The sequence below is a fragment of the Telopea speciosissima genome, chromosome 2 (genome assembly GCF_018873765.1).
Source record: "Telopea speciosissima isolate NSW1024214 ecotype Mountain lineage chromosome 2, Tspe_v1, whole genome shotgun sequence".
Classification (NCBI taxonomy): Eukaryota; Viridiplantae; Streptophyta; class Magnoliopsida; order Proteales; family Proteaceae; genus Telopea; species Telopea speciosissima.
This window is the reverse complement of record NC_057917.1, coordinates 6417078-6439096: the sequence shown is the minus strand read 5'-3', so window position 1 is coordinate 6439096 and position 22019 is coordinate 6417078. Positions and strand designations below refer to the sequence as shown.

Below are 22019 nucleotides of genomic sequence, written 5' to 3'. Positions count from 1 at the left end.
CCCTTTCCGCTTTCCGATCCTCCTGTCAGTTATTGCAGGAAATAGTGGCTCTGTTTCAGCTTCGTCATTCGATTTAAGGTCAGCTCATCCTCTCAGCTGGGTTCTTTATTTATGTTTTCGTTATGGCTATTTGAGACTCTGCTTTCGCTTTCTTCTCTCTTTTTAGCCTCATTTAAATCCTCCCTTGAATCTGTGAGCCAGAACAAAATAAAAGGGGTGATCAATTATTTATCTACTCCAAAGTCTAATCCAGCTGGGGTTTGCAAGTCTGCAATACAAGTAAGTCTCCAGTGAAGATGTTCATATCTCTTGTTTTGATCGGAACACTGATGACAAGGGAGTTTTTTCACCTCTGTGGAAGAGAGAAATGGGCCTGCCTTTGCATTTGAGGCGGCTATGGTGATGGAAATTTTGGGTTTCTTTCCATCTGGAAGTTCTGATACATTATGTGAGGTGCCATCTTTTCTATTTTCTCTGTCATGGGTGTTTGATTTCAGTTTAAATTATTATATGATTGAATAGCGTTCTTGATGCTGTTCTTCCTAAACCCTAGGTTATTATTTTAGCTGAGCTTCAAGTTCACACCTTTCTCTCTTTCCTTTCTTCAACTCAATGTCTCCATCCCATCTCTTTCGTCTGAAATTTCATCCTGTGATGGGTGTTGGAGAACTTAAATTGCTTCTCTGGATTCTGTCGGTGTTGTCTTTGGTACTCATCTCCTTGGGATTTGTACCTAAAGACAATTACCTGATAGATTGCGGATCATCCACCAGCACGACGGTGATGAATCATGTTTTCGTTGCTGATAATTCCCAATACCTTAAGACCCAACGCAATATTATGGCCAGCACATCGAACTCCATCACTTCTATCATCGCTTCGCCTCTGTATCAAACAGCCCGAATCTTCAATGGAACAGCTTCTTACAACTTTCCTATCAGCAATCAGGGAAGGCACTGGATACGCCTCTACTTCTTCCCGTTTCAATACCAGGAATACAACATGAGTATGGCAATCTTCTCAGTTACCGCCCAAAATTTCGTCCTCCTCGGTAATTTCAATCCACGGAACGGTTCTATGTTCAAGGAGTACTCCCTGCCTGTAACTTCAGACAACCTCGTCCTCTCCTTCACCCCTGCCGAGCATTCCTTTGCCTTCTTAAATGCCTTGGAGGTTGTTTCGGTCCCTGATACACTGATCACCGACAATGCCCAAACTGTTAATCCATTAGGGGCATTTCAAGGTCTACTAATGAATGAAGCATTGCAGACAGTTTGGAGGGTGAATATGGGTGGACCACTGGTCACAACCCTGAATGACACCCTTGGGAGAACTTGGGTTGCTGATCAGAATTTTATAGTGAACCAGAATCTTGCCCAGTCTGTAACTGGGTCTGTCAATTATGTGCAAGGAGGACCAACCAGGGATATTGCTCCTGATACTGTATATGGCACTGCCACAGAGATGAACTCATCAAATGCACCCAACCCCAATTTCAATATGACATGGAAGTTCAACGTGGATGCTGGTTTTCAGCATCTGATTCGATTTCACTTCTGTGATATAGTCAGTACAGCTCTCAACAATCTCTACTTCAATGTTTATGTTAATAGCTGGGTTGTTGCTCAAGATCTTGATCTTAGTCTTGTAACAGTCAATACCTTGGCCGCTCCCTATTATATGGACTTTGTTCTGGGTTCAAGTAATAGAACCATACTCTCTGTAAGTGTTGGGCCTTCTACTACTGTTACTAGTGTTAGCCCGAATGCCATCCTAAATGGGCTGGAGATCATGAAAATGAGTGACTCTAAGGGTAGCCTTGATGGTGAGGCCTTTATCTCCCCACATGGTTCGAAGAAGAAGGTTGGTTTGATTGTGGGTGTGGTTCTTGGGGTGATTGCTGTGGTATTCTTGGGTACCATCCTCTTCTTCATCCTGCACAGAAGTCGACGACTGGCACATGATCACCCTTCAAAATCAAATGGAAGGAATGCTCACAGCACGGTTAGTAAATTCTCTAATGGAACTATAACTAGTGCCACCTCAGAACTTGCTCTCCGCTTTGCTTTTGTGGCACTGCAGGAGGCCACAAACAACTTTGATGAGAGCTTGGTTATTGGGGTTGGTGGTTTTGGGAAGGTATACAAGGGAGTTCTGAAAGATGAAACAACAGTGGCAGTGAAGAGGGCTAATCCCCTGTCCAAACAAGGCCTTATGGAGTTCCAGACTGAAATCGAAATGTTATCCCAGTTCCGCCACCGTCATCTGGTCTCACTGATTGGCTACTGTGACGAGCAGAACGAAATGATCCTTGTTTATGAGTACATGGAAAATGGGACCCTCAAGAATCATTTGTATGGCCAAAATCTTCCCAGCTTGAGTTGGAAACAAAGGCTCGAGATATGCATTGGATCAGCCAAAGGACTTCACTACCTTCATACCGGTTCTGTGAAGGCGATTATCCACCGGGATGTCAAGTCTGCCAACATCTTACTTGATGAGAATCTCAAGGCTAAGGTTGCTGATTTCGGGCTTTCCAAGGCAGGACCTGAGATCGATCAGACACATGTGAGCACTGCAGTTAAAGGAAGTTTTGGGTATCTTGATCCAGAGTATTTCAAACGACAACAACTGACCGAGAAGTCTGATGTGTACTCATTCGGGGTGGTTTTGCTTGAAGTCTTTTGTGCAAGACCTGTAATTGACCCATCCCTTCCTAGAGAGAAAGTTAACTTGGCTGAATGGGCAATGCAGTGGCAAAAGAGAGGAGAATTAGAGCAAATCATAGATCCTAATCTTGCTGGTAAAATTAGGCCCGACTCTTTGAGGAAATTTGCAGAGACAGCTGAAAAATGCCTGGCTGAGTATGGTGTTGACCGTCCCACAATGGGAAATGTGTTATTTAATCTAGAATATGCACTTCAACTGCAGGACACAACCACTCAAGATGAAACCGACGAGAACAGTACCAATCAGATAGGTGAGCTCTCCCCAATGGTGAACCATATCAGCAATGAGGAGACTAGTCTTATTGCTGAGCATTTAGAGTCATCCCAAGTGGATGATTTTTCAGGGGTTTCAATGAGTAAGGTGTTCTCCCAGCTGGTGAAAGCTGAAGGAAGATAAAGAGGAAAGAGTTTTATGCTACTGTAGATACTGGCCTTACATTTTTGCTATCAAGTCAAACCATGATGGACCTAATTGTATCAAATGACCAACCTTTCCCACCAAAGAAATGCTTCAGTAGTTTTGCTTTGTACAGGATGGGGAGCCAGAGAGGGTTGCTTCAAAAGAGTCTTGATCGAGGACCCTCTGTTTCGGATGAAGCTTCCTTGGTCTTAGTGGTAAAGCGTTACATTGCATAAAAATTATTATTGTTAAACTAGCTTGGTTTTATGTTTGCTCAATGATTTGATAATTCAGTTTGATTTTTTGATGTTGTACTGTACAGTGAGTTTTGTCTTTTCTTATTTTTCATTGTTGTTGGTTTTGGGAGATGAACTAGGATTTAGAATGTATAGAATGCTGGTTTAAAAAAAAGAGTCAATTTTAGTTTTTATTTTATTTAGTAAGGAGAAAACTCATAGACTAGTCTTCATTCACAGAGGTTCTGTCTTGTTATGACATGATTCTAAGGTTGTGTTTATAGTGACAAAAATATCTGGAGCTATTTGGTTCAATTCTATTGCCCAAAACAGATTAAACTTCTTGGGTTTAGGTGGTCAAGTCGGCGACCCTTTTTTTGTTATCCTCTCCTTATGATCTTCCACTTAATTGTGGTCACCGGAGTGAGTGATTGCTTCAGGGTTCTGGTTTGCGTAGTAGGTTCAGAAATTCTTTGCCTCAAGATATCCTGTTATATAAACATCTATCATCTCTTTTTAGCTCCATGAGTCAACCTGATTTCTAAAATGCTGGTTTGCCATGAGGGTCAATATTTGACAGTCATGAAGAACCTAATGTTGTTGTGTCCACATATCGGTTGTATTAAATGAATTTTCAAACGAAAAGTAAGTTTCAAAATATCTCTTTTTTTTTTTTTTTGGGTTTCCCAGAATAGTTGAATCATTAATCTCTCCGATTTTGCTTTTTATAAATTAAAAGGAGTGGAATTAGTCCCACATTGTTTATGGAAGAAAGTAGAATGTAGTTCGTATAGTATTATGGAACTACAAAGGTAGGGTTATTTGGAAGAAAGGCTTTTGTAGGCTCTTTCATAGTCTTTGCTTTCTCTTTATAGTTTTGGCCTATTGCATGTTGTTTTTTGGAGTTCCATTTGTTCCATTGTTTTGGTTGATTGAGCATAACTTGAATGCAACAACTTCTAGAAGGCATAAAGAATTATTTCATCTTGGAGATCGATTCATTAGAACTTGTATTGCACCATAGGGGGCGACTACTATCTTAACTTCTTAAGGAAAGTGATCCGTGGCATGACTCTTTCTTACCAAGTATTTGTGAATTTGGTTCGTGTTTCAAACTTTCCTACTGTACGTTGTTGCTTTATCAAGGGTTAACTGGTTGAGATAAGTTCTACAGTACTCTCAATTTATATCTAACATTTTCGAAGTGAAATTTTCACTCCAATACATTGTATTAAGTATCGATATCAAATCGGCATATCAATGTTGCCAAGATTGATACTGATACGGATTCGTAGTGTCGGTATCTATTGAGGGTATTTTAGTCCAAAAATTGATTTTTTTTTTTTTTTTTTTATCCAATTTGGAGGCAAAATGGTCCGATTTGGCCCGATACAGCCGATCTGTATCGGCATCGGCCATGACCGAGACTAGTGTAAAATCATTTTGATCATAAAAAAATTCTCATTTTTCAGCCCAAAGGAAATGAAAATGAAATTAACGTTTTAGGAATTTTGGCATTCCATGGATAACTACTAAAGAACATATGAAAGAGAGGATACGATAATTGCCCTATCTGTAGGTAGTCCAATTTAACTATTGTAACGAGACATGTAGAATTGGACCATTTGAATATACACATTCTAGTTTCATCTTAACAGTCTTGTATATAGAACTAGAAGAGATAGGGACTGTAAATAGATTGAATAAGAAATGGATGTAGACAAGTAACTCGGCCAGCCCCGTTCCCGACTTACCTCGATCTAGAACGGTACCGATGTTAATTCTAAGGTGACTTGTGGCTGGCCAATTTGTAATCGATTTGATCCGATTCTGGCGATCTAGAACAAAAATGCCACCGATTCCAAACTCTTGAACATTAGAAGGATTGGATCTCTTTATCAGATATGCATTGTAAGGATTGGATCTCTTTATCAGATCAATATGATAAACTGACTGCAGATTCTTAATTGATGTTTCCTATGGATTGGGGGAATTATTTTGGATGGGTGTCAAGGAACAATGAAGGGCAATTTGGACCTTCAACATGTAATGGGAAAGTAATGATGACCGTGGATTCGTGGGTGAACCCTTCACCACGGGTGAAGGAAAACTTTCTCCTTCTATATTTATGCACAATATAAATTTATATGGCTGATTGGTCGAACTGGTCTATTGTCCTCCATGAATACTCACTATCGTCAAAGCAGCATCCGAGAAGACAAAATAAGGTGTCTACAATTACCAAAACCTTTCTAAAATTTTCACTACTTCTTGTTATGTGTCGACTAGAGTCCACGTGTGCTGGATAAGGATGCAATAGTTCACAGAATCTTTTGACAGTAATGCAATATTATCTTTAATGGTATCAACCCACCATTTCTTTGATGCCGATAAGACCTCCATCATATTGTTGATATTCTGATAGTAAATATTGTCTTCACTAGATGATGATATAAGCTTGGATGAACTCTTGCTGATGGAACATTCTTCACCATCTGTGATCATCAATAGGTCTACTAGGAGCTCAAGCATAGAACAATCTATCACTTACAAAATCACAAATCCATAACATCTAATTTAGTTTCTATATTATTTTGATTAAAATTTTTTTTTTATCAATTTTTCCAAACCAAAACTATGTACTAAATTACACAGAATCAAAGCTTAAGGATGAATAACTGCAACAATAATACTAATCATGTATTCAAACAACTAAATTTTAATCATATCTTGAGTAACTTGAAGAACACTTACATATTAAGAACTCAGGACCTTTCATCAAAAAAAACAAAAAAAAGAACTCAGGATCTTAACACAAAGATGGAAGCAAATGAAAACACTAACCTTAGTACTCTTTAGAAGCAGCAATCTCTGGCCCCCCTCCTGTACAAGGCAAAACTACTGAAGCATTTGTTTGGTGGGAAAGGCTTGTCATTTGATACAATTTCCTTAATGTCTTCATTCAGCTTTCACCAGCTGGGAGAAGACCTTATTGAAACACCCGAAATATCATCCACATGGGATGATTCCAAATGCTCAGCAGTAAGACTAGTCTCCTCATTGCTGATATAGTTAACCATTGGAGAGGGAGAGAGCTCACCTATCTGATTGGTATTGTTCTCGTCGGTTTCATTTTGTGTGACTGTTTCCTGCAGTTGAAGTGCGTATTCTAAATTCCATAACACTTCCCCCATTGTGGGCCGATCAACACCATACTCAGCCAGGCATTTTTCAGCTGTCTGTACAAATTTCCTCAAAGAGTCCGGATTAATTTTACCAACAAGATTAGGATCTATGATTTGCTCTAATTCTCCTCTCTTTGTCCAATTCATTGCCCATTCAGACAAACCAACCATCTCTGTTGGTAGGGATGAATCAATTACAGGTCTTGCACACAAGACTTCAAACAAAACCACTCCGAATGAATACACATCAGACTTCTTGGTCAGTTGTTGTCTTCTGAAATACTCTGGATCAAAATACCCAAAACTTCCTTTAATTCCGGTGCTCACATGGCTCTGATCAATCTCAGGCACCGTCTTGGAAATCCCAAAATCAGCAACTTTTGCCATGAGATTCTTATCTAGTAAAATGTTGGCAGACTTAACGTCCCAGTGAATAATCGTCTTCACAGGACCAGTATGAAGGTAGTGAAGTCCTCTGGCTGATCCAATGCATATCTAGAGCCTCTGTTTCCAACTCAAGCTGGGAAGATTTTTGCCATACAAATGATTCTTGAGGGTCCCGTTTTCCATGAACTCGTAAACTATGATCATTTCTTTTCCCTCGTCACAGTAGCCAATCATTGTGACCAGATGACGGTGACGGAACTGAGATAACATTTTAATTTCAGTCTGGAACTCCACAAGACCCTGTTTGGACAGGGGATTAGCCCTCTTCACTGCCACCTTTCTTCCTTTTTTCAGAACTCCCTTGTATACCTTCCCGAAACCACCAACCCCAATAACCCAGCTCTCATCAAAGTTGTTTGTGGCCTCCTGCAATGCCACAAAAGGAAAGCGGAATCCAAGTTCTGGGGTAGCACTAGTACTGCTACTGTGAGTATTCCCTCCATTCAAGCAGCAGAATGGAACCCATGATTTTGAAGGGTGATCATGTGCCAGTTCTCGGCGACTTCTGTACAGTATGAAGAGGGTGATACTAACCAAGAATACTACTGCAGACACCCCAAGAAACAGACCCACAATAACCAAACCAAATTTGGTCTTTTTTGAACCAATCGGGGAGATAATTTTCATGATCTCTAGCCCGTTTAGAATGGCATTCAGCCTAGCATTAGGAATAATAGTAGAAGGCCCAACACTTACAGAGAGATTAGTTCTATCACTTGACCCAAGAACAAAGTCCATATAATAAGGAGCGGCGGCCAAGTTATTGAATGTTGCAGAACTAAGATCAAGATCTGGGGCAACAACCCAGCTATTAACATAAACATTGAAGTAGAATTTATTGACAAGAGATTTACTCACTATATCACAGAAGTGAAATCGAATCAGATGCTGAAAACCAGCATCCACATTGAACTTCCATGTGATATTGAAATTGTATTGATCTAATGGAATTGCCAAGTTCATCACCGTGGCGGTGCCATAGACGGCATCAGGAGCGATATCCCTTGTCGGTGCACCTTGCACATAATCGACCGACCCATTTACAGACTGGGCAAGATTCTGGTTCACTATAAAATTCTGATCAGCAACCCAAGTTCTCCCAAGGGTGTCATTCTGGGTTGTGACAAGTGGTCCACCCATATTCACCCTCCAAACTGTCTCCAGCACCTCGTTCAATAGACCATGAAATCTTCCTAATGGATTATTAACAGTTTGGGCATCATCGGTGATCAATGCATCAGGAACCGAAACAACTTCCAAGGCATTTAAGAAGGCAAAGGAATGCTCTGCCGGGGTGAAGGAGAGGACGAGGGTATCTGAAGTTACAGGAAGGGAGTACTCCTTAAACATAGAACCATTCCGTGGTTGGAAATTTCTGAGGACGACAAAATTTTGAGCGGAAACTGAGAAGATTGCGGAACTCATGTTGTATTCCTGGTATTGAAACGGGAAGAAGTAGAGGCGTATCCAGTGCCTTCCCTGCTTGCTGATAGGAAAGTTGTAAGAAGCTGTTCCATCGAAGATTCGGGCTGTTTGATACAGAGGCGAAGCGATGATAGAAGTGATGGAATTCGATGTGTTGGCCATTATACTGTGTTGGGTCTTAAGGAATTGGGATTTATCCACAAAGAAAACATGATTCATCACTGTCGTGTTGGTGGATGATCCACAATCTATCTGGTAATTGTCTGTAGGTACAAATCCCATGGAGATGAGTACCAAAGACAACACGGACAGAACCCAGAGAAGCAATTTAACTTCTCCAACATCCATTACTGGAAAAAATTTCACATAAAAGGGTTGTGATGGAATTAAAGAAAGGAAAGAGAGAAGAAATATGTGAAATTGAAGCTCGGCAATGTATTAGAACTTCTGGATATAGAGAAATCCAGAATCTCCATCACTATCGCCATCGTCGCCTTAAATGCAAAGGAAAACCCATTTCTCTATCCCATGCATAGAGGTGAGAGAACTCCATCGTCCACAGGGGTGTTACGATCAAAACAAAGAGACTTGAAAAGACTTCAGTGCAGACTTGTATTGCAGAGTGGCAAATCCCAAGCCGATTTGAACTCTGGATTAGATTGAAAAGAGGAAAAAAAGAAACATGAGTTTTCAAATTTGGAGCGTGGCCCCTGCACTAGCGGGGGTTCAGTGGCAACACACGTGGTAGGATATCCATTTTTCACGCGATCATTTGGGACCTGGCTGTCTTTCAGCAGTGGCAAGAGTTGGAGGATCCAACCTAAGCCAAAATAGAGAGTTTGGTCATTTCATAGGGGGCTCTAGCTCCCGCCACGGCTAGAGGAGAGCCGAATTAAGTTTTTTCGCCCCAATTCAGTCTACTCTCTAGTCTCTACTCTCTACTCAATGGAGGGTAAGTTGAAAGTCTTTTTCCCATTTAAATGAGGAATGCAGCTAAGCGGAAGACTAACCTGACCTTACGGGAAGAAGACAAGAAAAAGAAAGAGAAATAGGGATAGGGAAAGGTTGGGAGTTTTTCTCTACTCAAATTAATCCCGACGGACAGTGGATTCTATGTGATTGGCCCTGGAGGGTCTTGGATGGTATTTGTACAAGGAAACAATCCGTGCTCAATGGCAACTATTTTTTATAAGCTATGCGTTACATTCACTATAAAAAAAAAAAGAATAAATTACTCTGGCAAATACATGAACCTCACCTACGTTTCTGACAATTGCTCAAACTTCCCCTACTTTACAAACTTCATATCACTTAGTCCCAGTCTGTTAATGTTTTAAGGTTAGGTAACGTTTAATTTGAAAATTGATTTTTTATTGATCATACTACCCTTTATGGGGTTGATGTTACCTATTTTCCCTATAAAGGGGGTCCTAGAGAATATTCGGGTTATATATATAAATCCAATCGTCTTTAGCCTCTTGTCTCTGCTACCTTCTATTAAATCTCTCAACTCAACCTTAATCTGCAAACCCAATCGATCTATCCATTGCCCTAATTGTGCACAGAGACAAAGAAGCTTTCTTCTCCGGTGGAAAACCCTAAGAAAGCCCTCAGTGATCTATACTTGAACCTCCGGTAATGAACTAAGAATTCCCAAGGGAAATGAAATGGGGAAAAACTCTTGAAATGGATCGATTCGTCTACAATGCAGCCAAAATTACCAATTAGTATAGGATATTAAAGATCGATTCAGAAAAGAAAGGGAAACAAGATAATCTCCAAGAATTGTCTCTATATCTTTGCAATTTTTGACATCAACAGATCTTTAAAATGAACATCTTTTCTATCAGCGTCACATATTTATCTAGTGACGACCAAGCTTTTCTTTGTCTTTGGAAGGTTGGAATGATTGTTGAAGGGGAAGCTTTGATCCTGCCCACTTTGAGGGAGTGGGAAGAAGTCCACAATAAGGGCTTCTTTTAACCTCAATTACCTTTGAAATCAATCTCCAAAACATTTTAGAATCGGATCGAATTCACAAGAGGGCTAGGGTGTTACCAACTTGAACCCTAAAAGTGGCCAAGCACTATGGACCGTCGGATGTATGCTACAACCCCTATCGCGCTACAGAGGAGCCCAACGCGGAAATGATCAGTAATATTGAAGATCAAAACATATTCGAGGCCAGTTCAAAGAAGAGTTTGGGGAATCCTTATTAATTGGAATCCCCAATTCCAATCCAATTCTATGAACTATGATTTCTTTTCTGCCAAGAGGCTGAAATGCCAAAGCGATATTAATGGTGGCTCTCTTCTTCCCCTTGTCTGTGTTCTCTGCTTCATAGTCTTAGCCTTCCCTGTCCTTCTGTTACTCACCTCAGAAAACATAGAATAGGGTAAGCTCATCCATTCTAAGGGTAGGTATATGCATGTCTCACCTTTCCTCTGCGCAAGCTCATATAAATGAGTTGATGGAATTTATGTGTTCAACAAAATGGGTACTTACACCAAATATGCATTCAATACATATTTTAAGTAAATGTGGGATATACAGTTGTCACGGCATCTAAGCAATCCAAGGCGTTCATGGAGACCTAATCGCAAGGTGATAACCACAATTGATAAGGCACCTGGAATGTTCCTGTTACAAGGCTGGCAGCCAAGGAAATGGGAATGTTCCTGCTACAAGGCTCGCAACCAAGGAAATAGGATTTTAAAGGGTATTTTAGAAAATACAAAAACCTAAGAGGGTATTTATGAACCCAAAGGGGAATTGAATTATTCCATTTCCTTGGCTGCCCAGCCTTGCAATAGGTAGCAGCAAAAAATTTTCTGACACAGGACATGGCATGTAGTGAGCATACAAGGAGAGAGTTCTCACTCCTCGTACGAGGAGCTGAGCATGACTCACCTTCCCCCGTCTCTACGACCATCCATTCTATTGGGAAAATTATCTCCTCCAGTTCCTTGCACAACCCGGCCAGTTCCCTAGTTCCTCTAATAGGGGGTGGTGGATCCGACCAGTGTTTGGGCAGGGTTAAGATGGTCATTCAAGCCCCCCTTGTTAGAGGAACTAGGGAACTGAACTGGACAGAGAACTAGAGGTGATAAAGATCCGCCCCTCGCTCTGTACATTGAATTTTTGAAATTAACAACTGCGTTGTCTCGCATCGATTAAAAAAAAATGAAGAAACTATTCAAAATACAAATTCAAGATTGACACGCACTGATAGTTTACACAAGCATCGAACACAGACGGCAGATGTTGAACGGATTCTTGGATCCTCACTGCCTGCTATCGTAGTTCCTTTTCTTTCCAAAAATCCACAATAATATGGAGTTCCATTAAACTTGTCACTAAGACAGGATTGTATTTCCATTAAAATCTACCTCCCTAATTTTAGATATTCGTTGTAATTTGTCCTAAATTTTTCTTGCACAATCTTACAATTTTGGAAAGAAACTCTATATGAAGAAAGATATCAAATTGGGGAAATATCATCCCCCTTCCCTCTGAGTTTCCATAATATCAAGTTATTGATTCAATACCCAAGTTTTTAAAAATGACGCTGCCCTCTCCTACATTTTAAATATTCTATCAACCGTATATTAACCATTAAAAAATGCCATTAAGTGATGACGTGGCATGTACAAAATTTCTAAAACTCCAAAATACCCTTAATATAATTCTATTCCAATTTTACCCTCCCCTACTTTCCCATGAAAAGGAGGAGCAACTTTTAGGTTCTTTCTTTTTCCATTAACGCAAACATGATTTTACCATTTGTTGCAAACCGGTGTAGGACGTCCACTGTTAAATTAAAAACTTCAAAAAATTAATAGGTTCTGATCTGTTTCCAGACATTCTGGATTGATCGGTTCTAAGGTTTTGGAACTTGATTCTAGGGCTTGCTTGGATGGGGTTGCAAAGGGGTGGGAATAGGTGGAGGAGAGTGGGGGATTGCGGCCTGCGTGGATGGGGTTGTAGATGGGTGGGAGCAGGTGGGTTTGCCGAAGGAAGAAGAAAAAGAAGAAGTCTTCAAATCCTACAGAACTCGGTTTCACAAAGTGGGTATTGGAGGTTGCAGCGGTGGAGTAGAAAGAAACGAAGAAGAAGAAGAAATGGTGGGTCCCACTTCTTTATATTTAAAAATAAAAAAAAACATTAAGGGTAATAGGGTAACTTCTTAAAAGAAAAATAGGCATATTTGTTAGGTTTGCTTCGTTTTTTAAATTTAGCCGTTAATTTTCTGAATTGTCAGAAAAGTCAGGAGAGATCAGAATAATTTGCTCTTTTTATTTTATGAGGGCAAATAATTTCTTGAGTTCTTGTGTCTGACCGTAGGTTCCACGCAACTTGGCAAGAATCTTTTTGCTCTTATATTTTTTACCAATGTTGGTTTTTTGACTTTGTGAGTAAAGACCACTTTTAATTTTTTTCGTGTGAAAACAGCTCAAATCTGGTTTGTTATGGCGGGTAGGCAATGGGGATAATATCAACATCTGGACAAGCAATTGGCTGTCAAACTCACTAAATTTCAGGTTACGATACCAATCCCTAGAACCTTGCCCACTTACTATGCTTACGAAGCTGATTGACCACCTAAATAGGACTTGGCGGAGGGACCTTATCGATCAGTATTTCCACCCTGTTGATGCCGCAGCCATATTCCAGATCCAACTGGGACTGTTTACAACATCAGGCCGGAGAGTATGGGGTGCAGCAAAACATGGACTCTTCTCAATTAAGAGTGCCTATCACTTCTTGAGTAATGATTGGAGGGCAAAGGAAGGTTTCTTTGGTGCGCATACAATGACCTGGTTTTTGGTAGAAGATGTTGGAACCCAGAAGAGGTGATTGATGCAACTCAAACAACATACAAGGAATTCTGGTCGGCAGGCCCTCAAATGGGAAGTGAAGCTACGGCTCCATCACGCTATGTAAACCTGTCCTGGACTCCACCAACACAGGGTTTGTTAGAATTTTAGTTCTAATAAAATTTCATATGGACATAATTAAATCCCTAAATCAGGCTAATTAGGGTTTTGGTCTAATAAAGTGGGGTCATTAAGTTATATTAGAAGTCTAATGTGGACTGGCTTAGTGTGGGCCAGATAGATTCCTATTTGGACTGTGATGAGTCAGACCCTATAGGGATTACTATAAAGAGAGCTAGGTCCCCCCTCTACCCATCACAACTAATTATTCTCAATTGCTATTGAGGAGTGCATTCTTGAAAAAGAGGGAGATATTCAGTGTTCATCGTCCCTGCGCATTCGGTATTCTCATTAGGCCAGTTACTTTGGGAATAGAGAGGAAGCACTTAGATCTTGGTTCTTTATTTTCCGCTGCAATCATCATCACTATGGATGCGAAACAAGATCAATAATTATATCCCTGTTTTCTATTATTTATTTGATTGTGCTCTTGAATGCCCTATGGAGATCCTAGCTTTTGGGATTTTGTCCTTATTCGGATCGATTTATTCTAACAGGATTTTCACAAGCTTAATTGTGACACTGCTTTAAGCAAAGATGGTAAGCGTAGCAGCCTTGGCTTTCTGATTCGTGACCATCTGGGTCAGGCTTTGGTGGCGATCTCTAATCCTGTGCAATTCGATGACATCTTGGTGGGAGAAGCTTTAGCGATCAGGGAGGGTCTTATGGAGACAATCTCAGAAGGAACCTATAAGCTACTGGTTGAGAGCGATAATCAAGGAGTTGTAGCATATCTGGAGTTTCCTCAATCCTCTCCTCCTTTATCTCTCCAATCGATTCTAGAGGGATATTCGTTTTTTATCTTCCTATCTGGATGAATGTAAGTTTTTTTATACTCCAAGGGTCGTGAACGGTGTTGCGGATTCCCCGCAACACTGTTCATTGTGGGAAGACCAGTTTGGCCCAATTCTGATCCTTGTATAGCTGGTGATGTTGTTTCAGACCACATGAGCCTTTCCCGTGGTGCTGATCAATAGATGATCTTTCTACCCAAAAAAAAAAAGGATCACTTTAAAAGTTTTCCATGTGGAAATAGATCATAGGATTTTTGCCAATATTGTTTTTTTTTTCTTTGTGAATTGGGATACATACAAGGTTCTAAGAATTAGAATTAGTCGAACTGGTCAATTAGGATCAGAGTGCATTAGAATTGACTTGGGAGTTATCCCAATCAACAACAATCTACGTGAGAGTCGTTTGAGGTGGTTTGGTCATGTTCAACAAAGGCCTAGGGACATCCCAATAAGGAGTGATATGATTCCGATTGAAGGAGCTAAAATAACTAGGGACAAATCTAAAATGACCATAGGAGAAGTTGTAAGGAAGGATGTGCATAGTCTAGGTCTTGTACCAAGTATGACCTCAGATAGAGCTTATTAAAAAGCAAGGATCCATGTAACAGGCCCAATTTAGCTGAGATTCTCCTGATTTTCTGGGTTGTTCCTCTTTCCTCTTATTTTCATCTTTCATATTTTTTTTTTTTTTTTTTTTTGCAATTTTCATTTTTCATTTCCAATTATCATCTCTCATCTCCTTCCCCATTTCTTCATTCCCCTTTTGTTCAGACTTTAGTTTCCCTACTTTGTTTTATTGGATATATGTAGCCGATCTCATGCATTAAGTTAGGATAAGGCTGAGTTTGTAGTTATTGTTGTTGTTTTTTGGTCAATTAGGATCAAAATTAACCATGAGCGATCCCGATTCCACCAAATCCAATTCAAACATAGCTGGATGGACCCAAATCCAATCGATCCGGTCCACTCAATCAAGACCAGCCTATAAATGCCAAGCCTTCTTAACGCATATTATTTGCTTAACGTGAGGATGAAGGTTTCTTCAATCCTCATTGGTTGGTGTCTAGGATTCAAACGAAAAATTATCTCTTCCAGTTCTCTGTTCGGCCCAATTCCCCCATACTTCTAATAAAAGAGGGTGAATCCCACCCGGGCAAAGTGTTCAAACAGAGGTGGGATGATCATTGCACCTTCCTTGTTAGAGGCACGGGAAACTGGGCCAGACAGGTAACTAATGGGGATAAAGATCCGGATTCAAACCGTAGAGATAAGAAAGAAAAAGGTCAAAGGGGTTTCTAATTTATTGAAGTCCGAGCGATTCAACCTTTTTGCAGTAAATGGCGTAGGAAAAAAGCCGATGGAACCAAATCTTCTTTTTTTAAGTTCGAACCGTTATTCTCTCCTAAATGAACGGCGAAGAATCTTGTTAACATTGGACCCTTGACTCTGCAATGTTTAGATGGTAAGAAAGTAAAGAAAATATAATAACACAAAAATTATAATGAAAGTAATAATGCCTTTATGTGTTTTTTTGTTTCTTTATTTCCGAATTTCTTTCCTTCCAAACAAATGCATTAGCAAAATTAAGGGTAAGAATTGTAAACACAAACTGTTTACAAAAATCAAATCGACCCGATTAAACTTGAATTGAAATTTGTTTATTTACTAATCTATCAAGTTTTGGGTTTAAGAAGTGAAATTGTATATTAAACAAAGCAATTCTGATTTTAAGAAGTGAAATCGTTTAAACCATTGATTTTATTAACCGATTACACCTACTAAATCAATTAAAAAAATTGATTCATCATGGCATTCTATATCTCCAGTGTTTTTTAGTGAATTTACACTTTGTAATTTCTTTTAAGGGAAAAGGTTCTCTGAGCAGTTGAATTAGGAATTTTAACCCTCTCCAATTCCTTAAAGTGTGATAGTGTGGCAGTGCTAGGTGAAGATGTCGACACTTATCAGTTGTCGCATCCAACGGTTTGACCTCATTGATATGGACCGTTGGATGCGGCAATTACCAGGTGGAGATGATTGCTGCACAACCACAGTTTAAGGAATTGGAGAGGATTATTTTCCGTTTAACGGTCTAACCTCATTGATATGGACCGTTGTGTGTGTGTGTGTCTCTCTCTCTACTTTTCACATGAAATGACCTTACTACCCACTCCAAACCTGTTTTACTACATTTCATTGGTGTGCTTCTCTATGCCACTTGCTAAAAGAACCCTCTCCCTTAATTTAAACTATTTTTATTCTTAAGTCGCACGTGTTTGAAGTCCAAAAACATCAGATTTTTTTATTGGGCTTAAAAAAATGATTTGTTCCTAATTAGCCCAAAAAACTGTTAAGTCAAACCCACAAAAAAATAAAAACCAAATCCACTAAAAACCATTTAACTGAAACCATTTATTATACTTTTTAATGAGAGGAGCAATAAAATTCGAATTTGATTTCTATCCTTCATATTTTGAACCGAATCGATCAGCACGCTTAACCAAAATCACAATATTAAAAATATTGTGATATGAACAGATGATGTGGTTATTTTGACTTTAGAATAGAGAAGTCAAGGTTTTGATCACCATGCTCCCCGTGGATTGACATGGTTTCCAATGTATGTTTATTCACACCTATGATAGTCTGATCACTACTATGCACTCTCTTCGTAGCACTTAATTTTATTTTGTTTGATTGAGTTCAATTTTAAACAATCAATGTCGATTCTAGTTTTAAATAGACACCTTTACCATGTCAAGTCTTTATTGGACGAAACTTTTTCCCACGTAGTGATTAGTGTAGGGTAAAACATTCCTCCCACAATGTAAAAAATGGAGGTTTTCGTGCACGATTGTATAAAGGCCACATGACGATTTGTAAGATGGCTAGGGGGATTTTGGTCATTTCGATTCTACATTATTCTTATCTAAAGTCATTGTATATGACCATACACCATACACCATGCACGGTTATGCACGAAACCTTTTATTTAACAAAGTACCTTGTGGAGAACACATTAAATCATTCAAGGCTATTTTTGGCAACTAAATTTTTGTTTCTTTCCTTTTGGCCTTTTTAATATTCTTTTGACGAAGACTTTAAAGAAGGAATTCATCTGTAAGTAAAATTCTCTCCTCCTGCCAAGGAGACTCGGTAGCATGGTTCGTGATCTCGGTATCGGCTGGATTGGATCTGGATCGTCCAAATTAGGGCAAATATGACACTTTTGTCCTTATTTTCTTATTAGAAAAAACTAATTTTGTATATTTTTATTTTTATCCGTACAGCTGGATCAGATCGGTATTGGGATCGATCTCGACCGATACCAATCCAATCCGGCCAAAATCAGCCGATCCGATCCGAAGTGATCTTTGATCTTCCCCTCTCTCTCTCACTGCTTGAACTCCGCTCACCTAACAGCACCATTGCAGAAAAATAAAAAAGAGAAAGAAGAAACAGTCATGGCTAAGTCTAATGATTCCAAATCATTCCACGCTATTACTCATAAACACCACCCAAAACCACATAAATAATCCACTAAGAGGAGAAAAATCCTGATAAAGAAAGGGTTTTTTCTCTTTTTCCGTTTTCTCTTCTCCAATCTATTCATCATCACCAAATCTTTTCTTGCAATCTAAGCTACATTCCAGAGTATTTATAGCCTTCTCAGAAACCCATTACAGAGATCAAGAAAGGAAGAATGAATTCGGTCTGCATATCAAGCTGCGTCGATGACACCCGTGTTCCTGTGCGGGCGAATTACAGGAATCTGTACAAGTGGCCAGAGTCAGATGCAGAGTTCGTGAGATCGGTGAGTTCTAACTCAAATGGGAGCAGCAGAAACAGGGGAGTAGGAAATGGAAATCCAAGAGTGGTGGATAGCATTTCCTGTAGGCAAATGTACCTAAGGAGTTATACCTTCTCCAGGAAAGAGACAGTTCCAGAGAAAACTGTAAAGTGTTTTGGGGGAGTGAAAGAGAAAGTGGCTCACAGGAAACAGAAGAAGAAGAAGAAGAAAAGAAAGGGAGGAAGTAGGAAGAAGTATGCTGTAATGAGGAAAGTGAAGGATGGGTCTTGTGCTGCACTCTTCAGGATTTTTCGCAAGCTACTGTCATGCACCACTAGCATCGATGTGACAGATCGTTGAGAGATTTGATGTGGGTTGATATGATCTTGGGTTCTCTCACATTGTAAGTTGATTTATAGGGTTGAGTTCTCCCAAAGTTCATATCAATCTTGGTACTATATGTATTTGTTCATTTCATTCTACTTTGATGGTTGAATCTTAAGAGGGTTGGAAGGGAAGGGTTTGTGTGTACTTTCAGGATTGGATTATGAGTGTTTGGGTATCTTCACTCTCCTTCTCTAATTCTGAGTTTAGCAGAAGTAGATGTCTATAATGGGTTTTAATTAAGTTGTAACTATTAGATTATTAAAAAGAAAGCAAGATTGGTGTTGCTTTACTAATGGATTCCTTTTGTTTTGTACGGTAATTTATTCTTTGCTAGATGGATTTTATCTCTGCAACTGATGTGATTACAGAGGAGAAGAGTGAAGAAATTAACAATGTATACATCCAATTAGAGCAGGAGAAGTGGAATGGGTGGTCCTGTAAAGTAATTATATACGAATTTAACATGTTTAAATTCCATAATTTTCCTTTCTTTTTTTTTGGGTGGTGATACATCATATTTTATCCACCCAGTCCTAGAGCGACACCTGGAAGCTTGAAACCTAAGAAACACGTTTCGCCCAAGATTCACGTATCATGTGCAGGGCGGTTAAACTGATATAACCACGTTAGCACAGACGGTTAAGGAGAATCCTAAAGGCGTTATGAATGGTAACCGTAATCCACGTAAGGAAAGATTCCTAATTGTTGAAATGTAGGAGAACATCACTCCTCCATAGAGTATCCTAAAACGAGAACACCTCAATCTCTTGACAAAAAAGGAAATATATCGGGAAGATCTTTGTAAAGAGGATTGGGATGAAACTAGTATAAATAGAGGCCATTGAGCCCCAGATTAAGGGGATCAATCAATTGAGAAATCAAGACAGTTTCAAGAAAGTTCTTTGTTTCCATCACTAATTTCTGTGTTATAGAGAGGAAACCTGTAAACCCATCATGTTTCCCTTGCCATAATCTTAAGGGACATTTTCTGAATGATCATTGTTGTTTTAGTTGCTATTGTTGTAAGAGTAATGTTTGTGTCTTAATTCGAGAAAAGAAGCACAATAACTGACCCAAGGGTCCATAGACAAGAATGAGGAGATTTAAATCCTCTACGGCCTGGGGTTGTGCGGCCATCATGGTACGCACAACTCCCAGGTCAGCACCTCAGCACAGATGCCCATCCAATGGTTGGGCATCGAGCTCCTCAAGAATGCCACTCAAAATTCAAATTTGAAAGGAGCTCCGACACCCAACCATTGGATGGGCTCATGGGCGTATATGTGTTGAGGTGGCGACTTGGGGATTGTGCACAGCATGATGGCCGCAGAGGAGCCCAATCCAAGGCCGGTAAAGCACTATTTTGAAAAATCAGAATCAGATCAGATGAATTGGCCTATTCAAATCGAAGCGATCCACACTGGGTTTTTAGGTTCAGGTAAAATCTGGCCAATTCCGATCGATTCTCAACCTATTCCAATCAATCCGGAATGGAAATTACTGGACCCTATTCAAATACCGATTCCTTGTTTTGAAATCCTAGGTCAAAGTCAAATAAGGGTTGTTCTTGGATGGATGGCCAACTTGAGTTGTCAATGGAAGGTCAAGATCTAAGGTGATCTTTTTTATAAAAAAAACTTCTTTCTGGGTTTGAAATCTTAAGCTGATCATGTAGCACTCTCTAAATCAAAGATCAATACCTACAATGAGATAATATTATATTTTAAGTGCAAACAATGAGGAAATAATTATGTTATATAAGTGATGGGTCAGTCTAATTTTTATTAAATATGTGTAATCCTTATTAAATAGAAAATAATAAGTTCATTATTAACATATGCAACTTATAATACAAGTCTCTTTGGCTTCATCGGTTTTCTTTAATCTCCAAAGAGATTAATGTGATTAGCAATCCCACACCTTAAAAGTGAAAGGATCGAGTTTCATCATCCATGATGAAGAGGAATCTCTTTAGCATCATTGCGCTTAGATGAGACTTTCAGAACAAGGAAGGGGCATTTTAGACCTTCAACATACAAGGAGGTAGGTAATTACGATGGTAGATTGGGTGAAGAGTGGGTACATGAAAACTTTCTTTAAAGTGAAAAACCCTAATCATAAAAGTTGATATATGTACCATTAACTAAAGATAGGGCAGTGATTACATTGCTCGTCAAACAAATTGGATGATAGAAAAAAGGTATTTATGGGAATGTAAATATATTGGGGGAAAAGATGGATTTAATTACTAGAATGCTCCTATATTCCTTTACTGCAATCAATCAAATAACAAGACGAACACATGATCATCTTCTTTGTATATTAGAGGAAGCATCGAGTACATGATGAGCCATACAATTGAAATGAGAATTAAAATTTTATGATTATATAATACGATATAGGATTCTTTCTACTAAGGGGTACGTAACATGTGACTTCTCTAATTACATTTTTAATTCAAACACACCATAGAGGATACTAAGGCATAAAAACCTAAAAAATGAGGATTTACAAAAAAAAAAAAAAAAAATCCATATAATAAGAGGGTAAGATAATAAATAAATAAATATCCAACAGCTAATTGTTCAAGCGACTTCATTTGTGTGACCTTAGCATTTTTATACCTTTATCTATCCTAAAATCTTTAGTAATCAAATCAGCCGTTCACATGAATTGTCTCTGACCATTCAAAGAAATCAGAAAAAATCAAATGGTTGTTGTCGTTTGTTAAACAGCTAATTTAGATTTAGTTTTTAAAATATTCCTTTTAAGAGAGGGAAAGCTTTAATTTAGAGAGAGAGAGAGAGAGAGAGGTCTTGTGGACATATTCTACAAGAAACAATGACTAAAGATTGTTGGAGTGGAGCTAACGTAGGTAGCACATAAAATCACAAAATGGATTAGAGATCTGAACATTGGAAGCAGTCGATGCCTGGATATCCATAGCATCAACTAGATACTTTCCAGGTCCACAAGAGGATTTCTGGCCTCTGATTGGACCCCACTATATAATGATAAGGTACATTGTGAATGATACATCTCCAAAGTGTTATCGAGAGAAATGCCCCCTCTTTGGTACAAGTTTTTCTGAACAGTCCATCGACCATGAAATCTATATAGTGCCCACTAAGGTTTGCAGAATGAAAGGAAGATTTGGTAATTTTGAACATTGGAAATTCATGTGCATTGGTCCTGTCTCAAGTTCTATACTTAAATTCAATCTTATATCTTTTTATATATTGACATGCAACCTCCTACCAGTGCAAGCATTGGCATATACCAAGCATTAATCTTGAATTTCGATGTTTTAGTTTGTCACTTGACCAATTATATTTGAGCTAAAATTTGACGAGGACAAAAAACCTTGGGGTTTACTTATCAACAAAATCTCAGCCCATTCGATATGCCACACGGCCAAAAAAACATGTAGGAACAACCCCCTTGGTTGGATAGAAATTTATTCATATTCATTTTCTTTCACCCATGGTGAAGTTCACCATGGAAAGGTAGTTTCAACCTTGTCAATAAGAGGTCACTTCATCTATGAGAAGGAATTCTTCCTTCTTCAAGGATGAAGGCAAACTTTTGCCATTATTCACCAAATGAGGCTCCAAATCCAAGGATTACAG

The 22019-nt window shown here is 39.1% G+C and overlaps 2 protein-coding genes and 1 pseudogene across 2 annotated transcripts; 2 read left to right on the top strand and 1 right to left on the bottom strand.

The window, feature by feature from the left end:
- Positions 1-182: 182 nt before the first annotated feature.
- LOC122649856 (receptor-like protein kinase HERK 1) lies at positions 183-3452 on the top strand. Its single transcript, XM_043843108.1, has one exon. The coding sequence runs from the start codon at positions 613-615 to the stop codon at positions 3124-3126; it is 2514 nt and encodes an 837-aa protein (XP_043699043.1). The 5' UTR covers positions 183-612; the 3' UTR covers positions 3127-3452.
- Positions 3453-6323: 2871 nt separating this feature from the next.
- On the bottom strand, positions 6324-8850 carry LOC122649857 (annotated as a pseudogene).
- An 8767-nt stretch (positions 8851-17617) lies between these two features.
- On the top strand, positions 17618-18366 carry LOC122649860. Its single transcript, XM_043843113.1, has one exon. It carries the CDS (start codon positions 17917-17919, stop codon positions 18361-18363), a length of 447 nt encoding a protein of 148 aa, XP_043699048.1. The 5' UTR covers positions 17618-17916; the 3' UTR covers positions 18364-18366.
- Positions 18367-22019: the final 3653 nt, after the last annotated feature.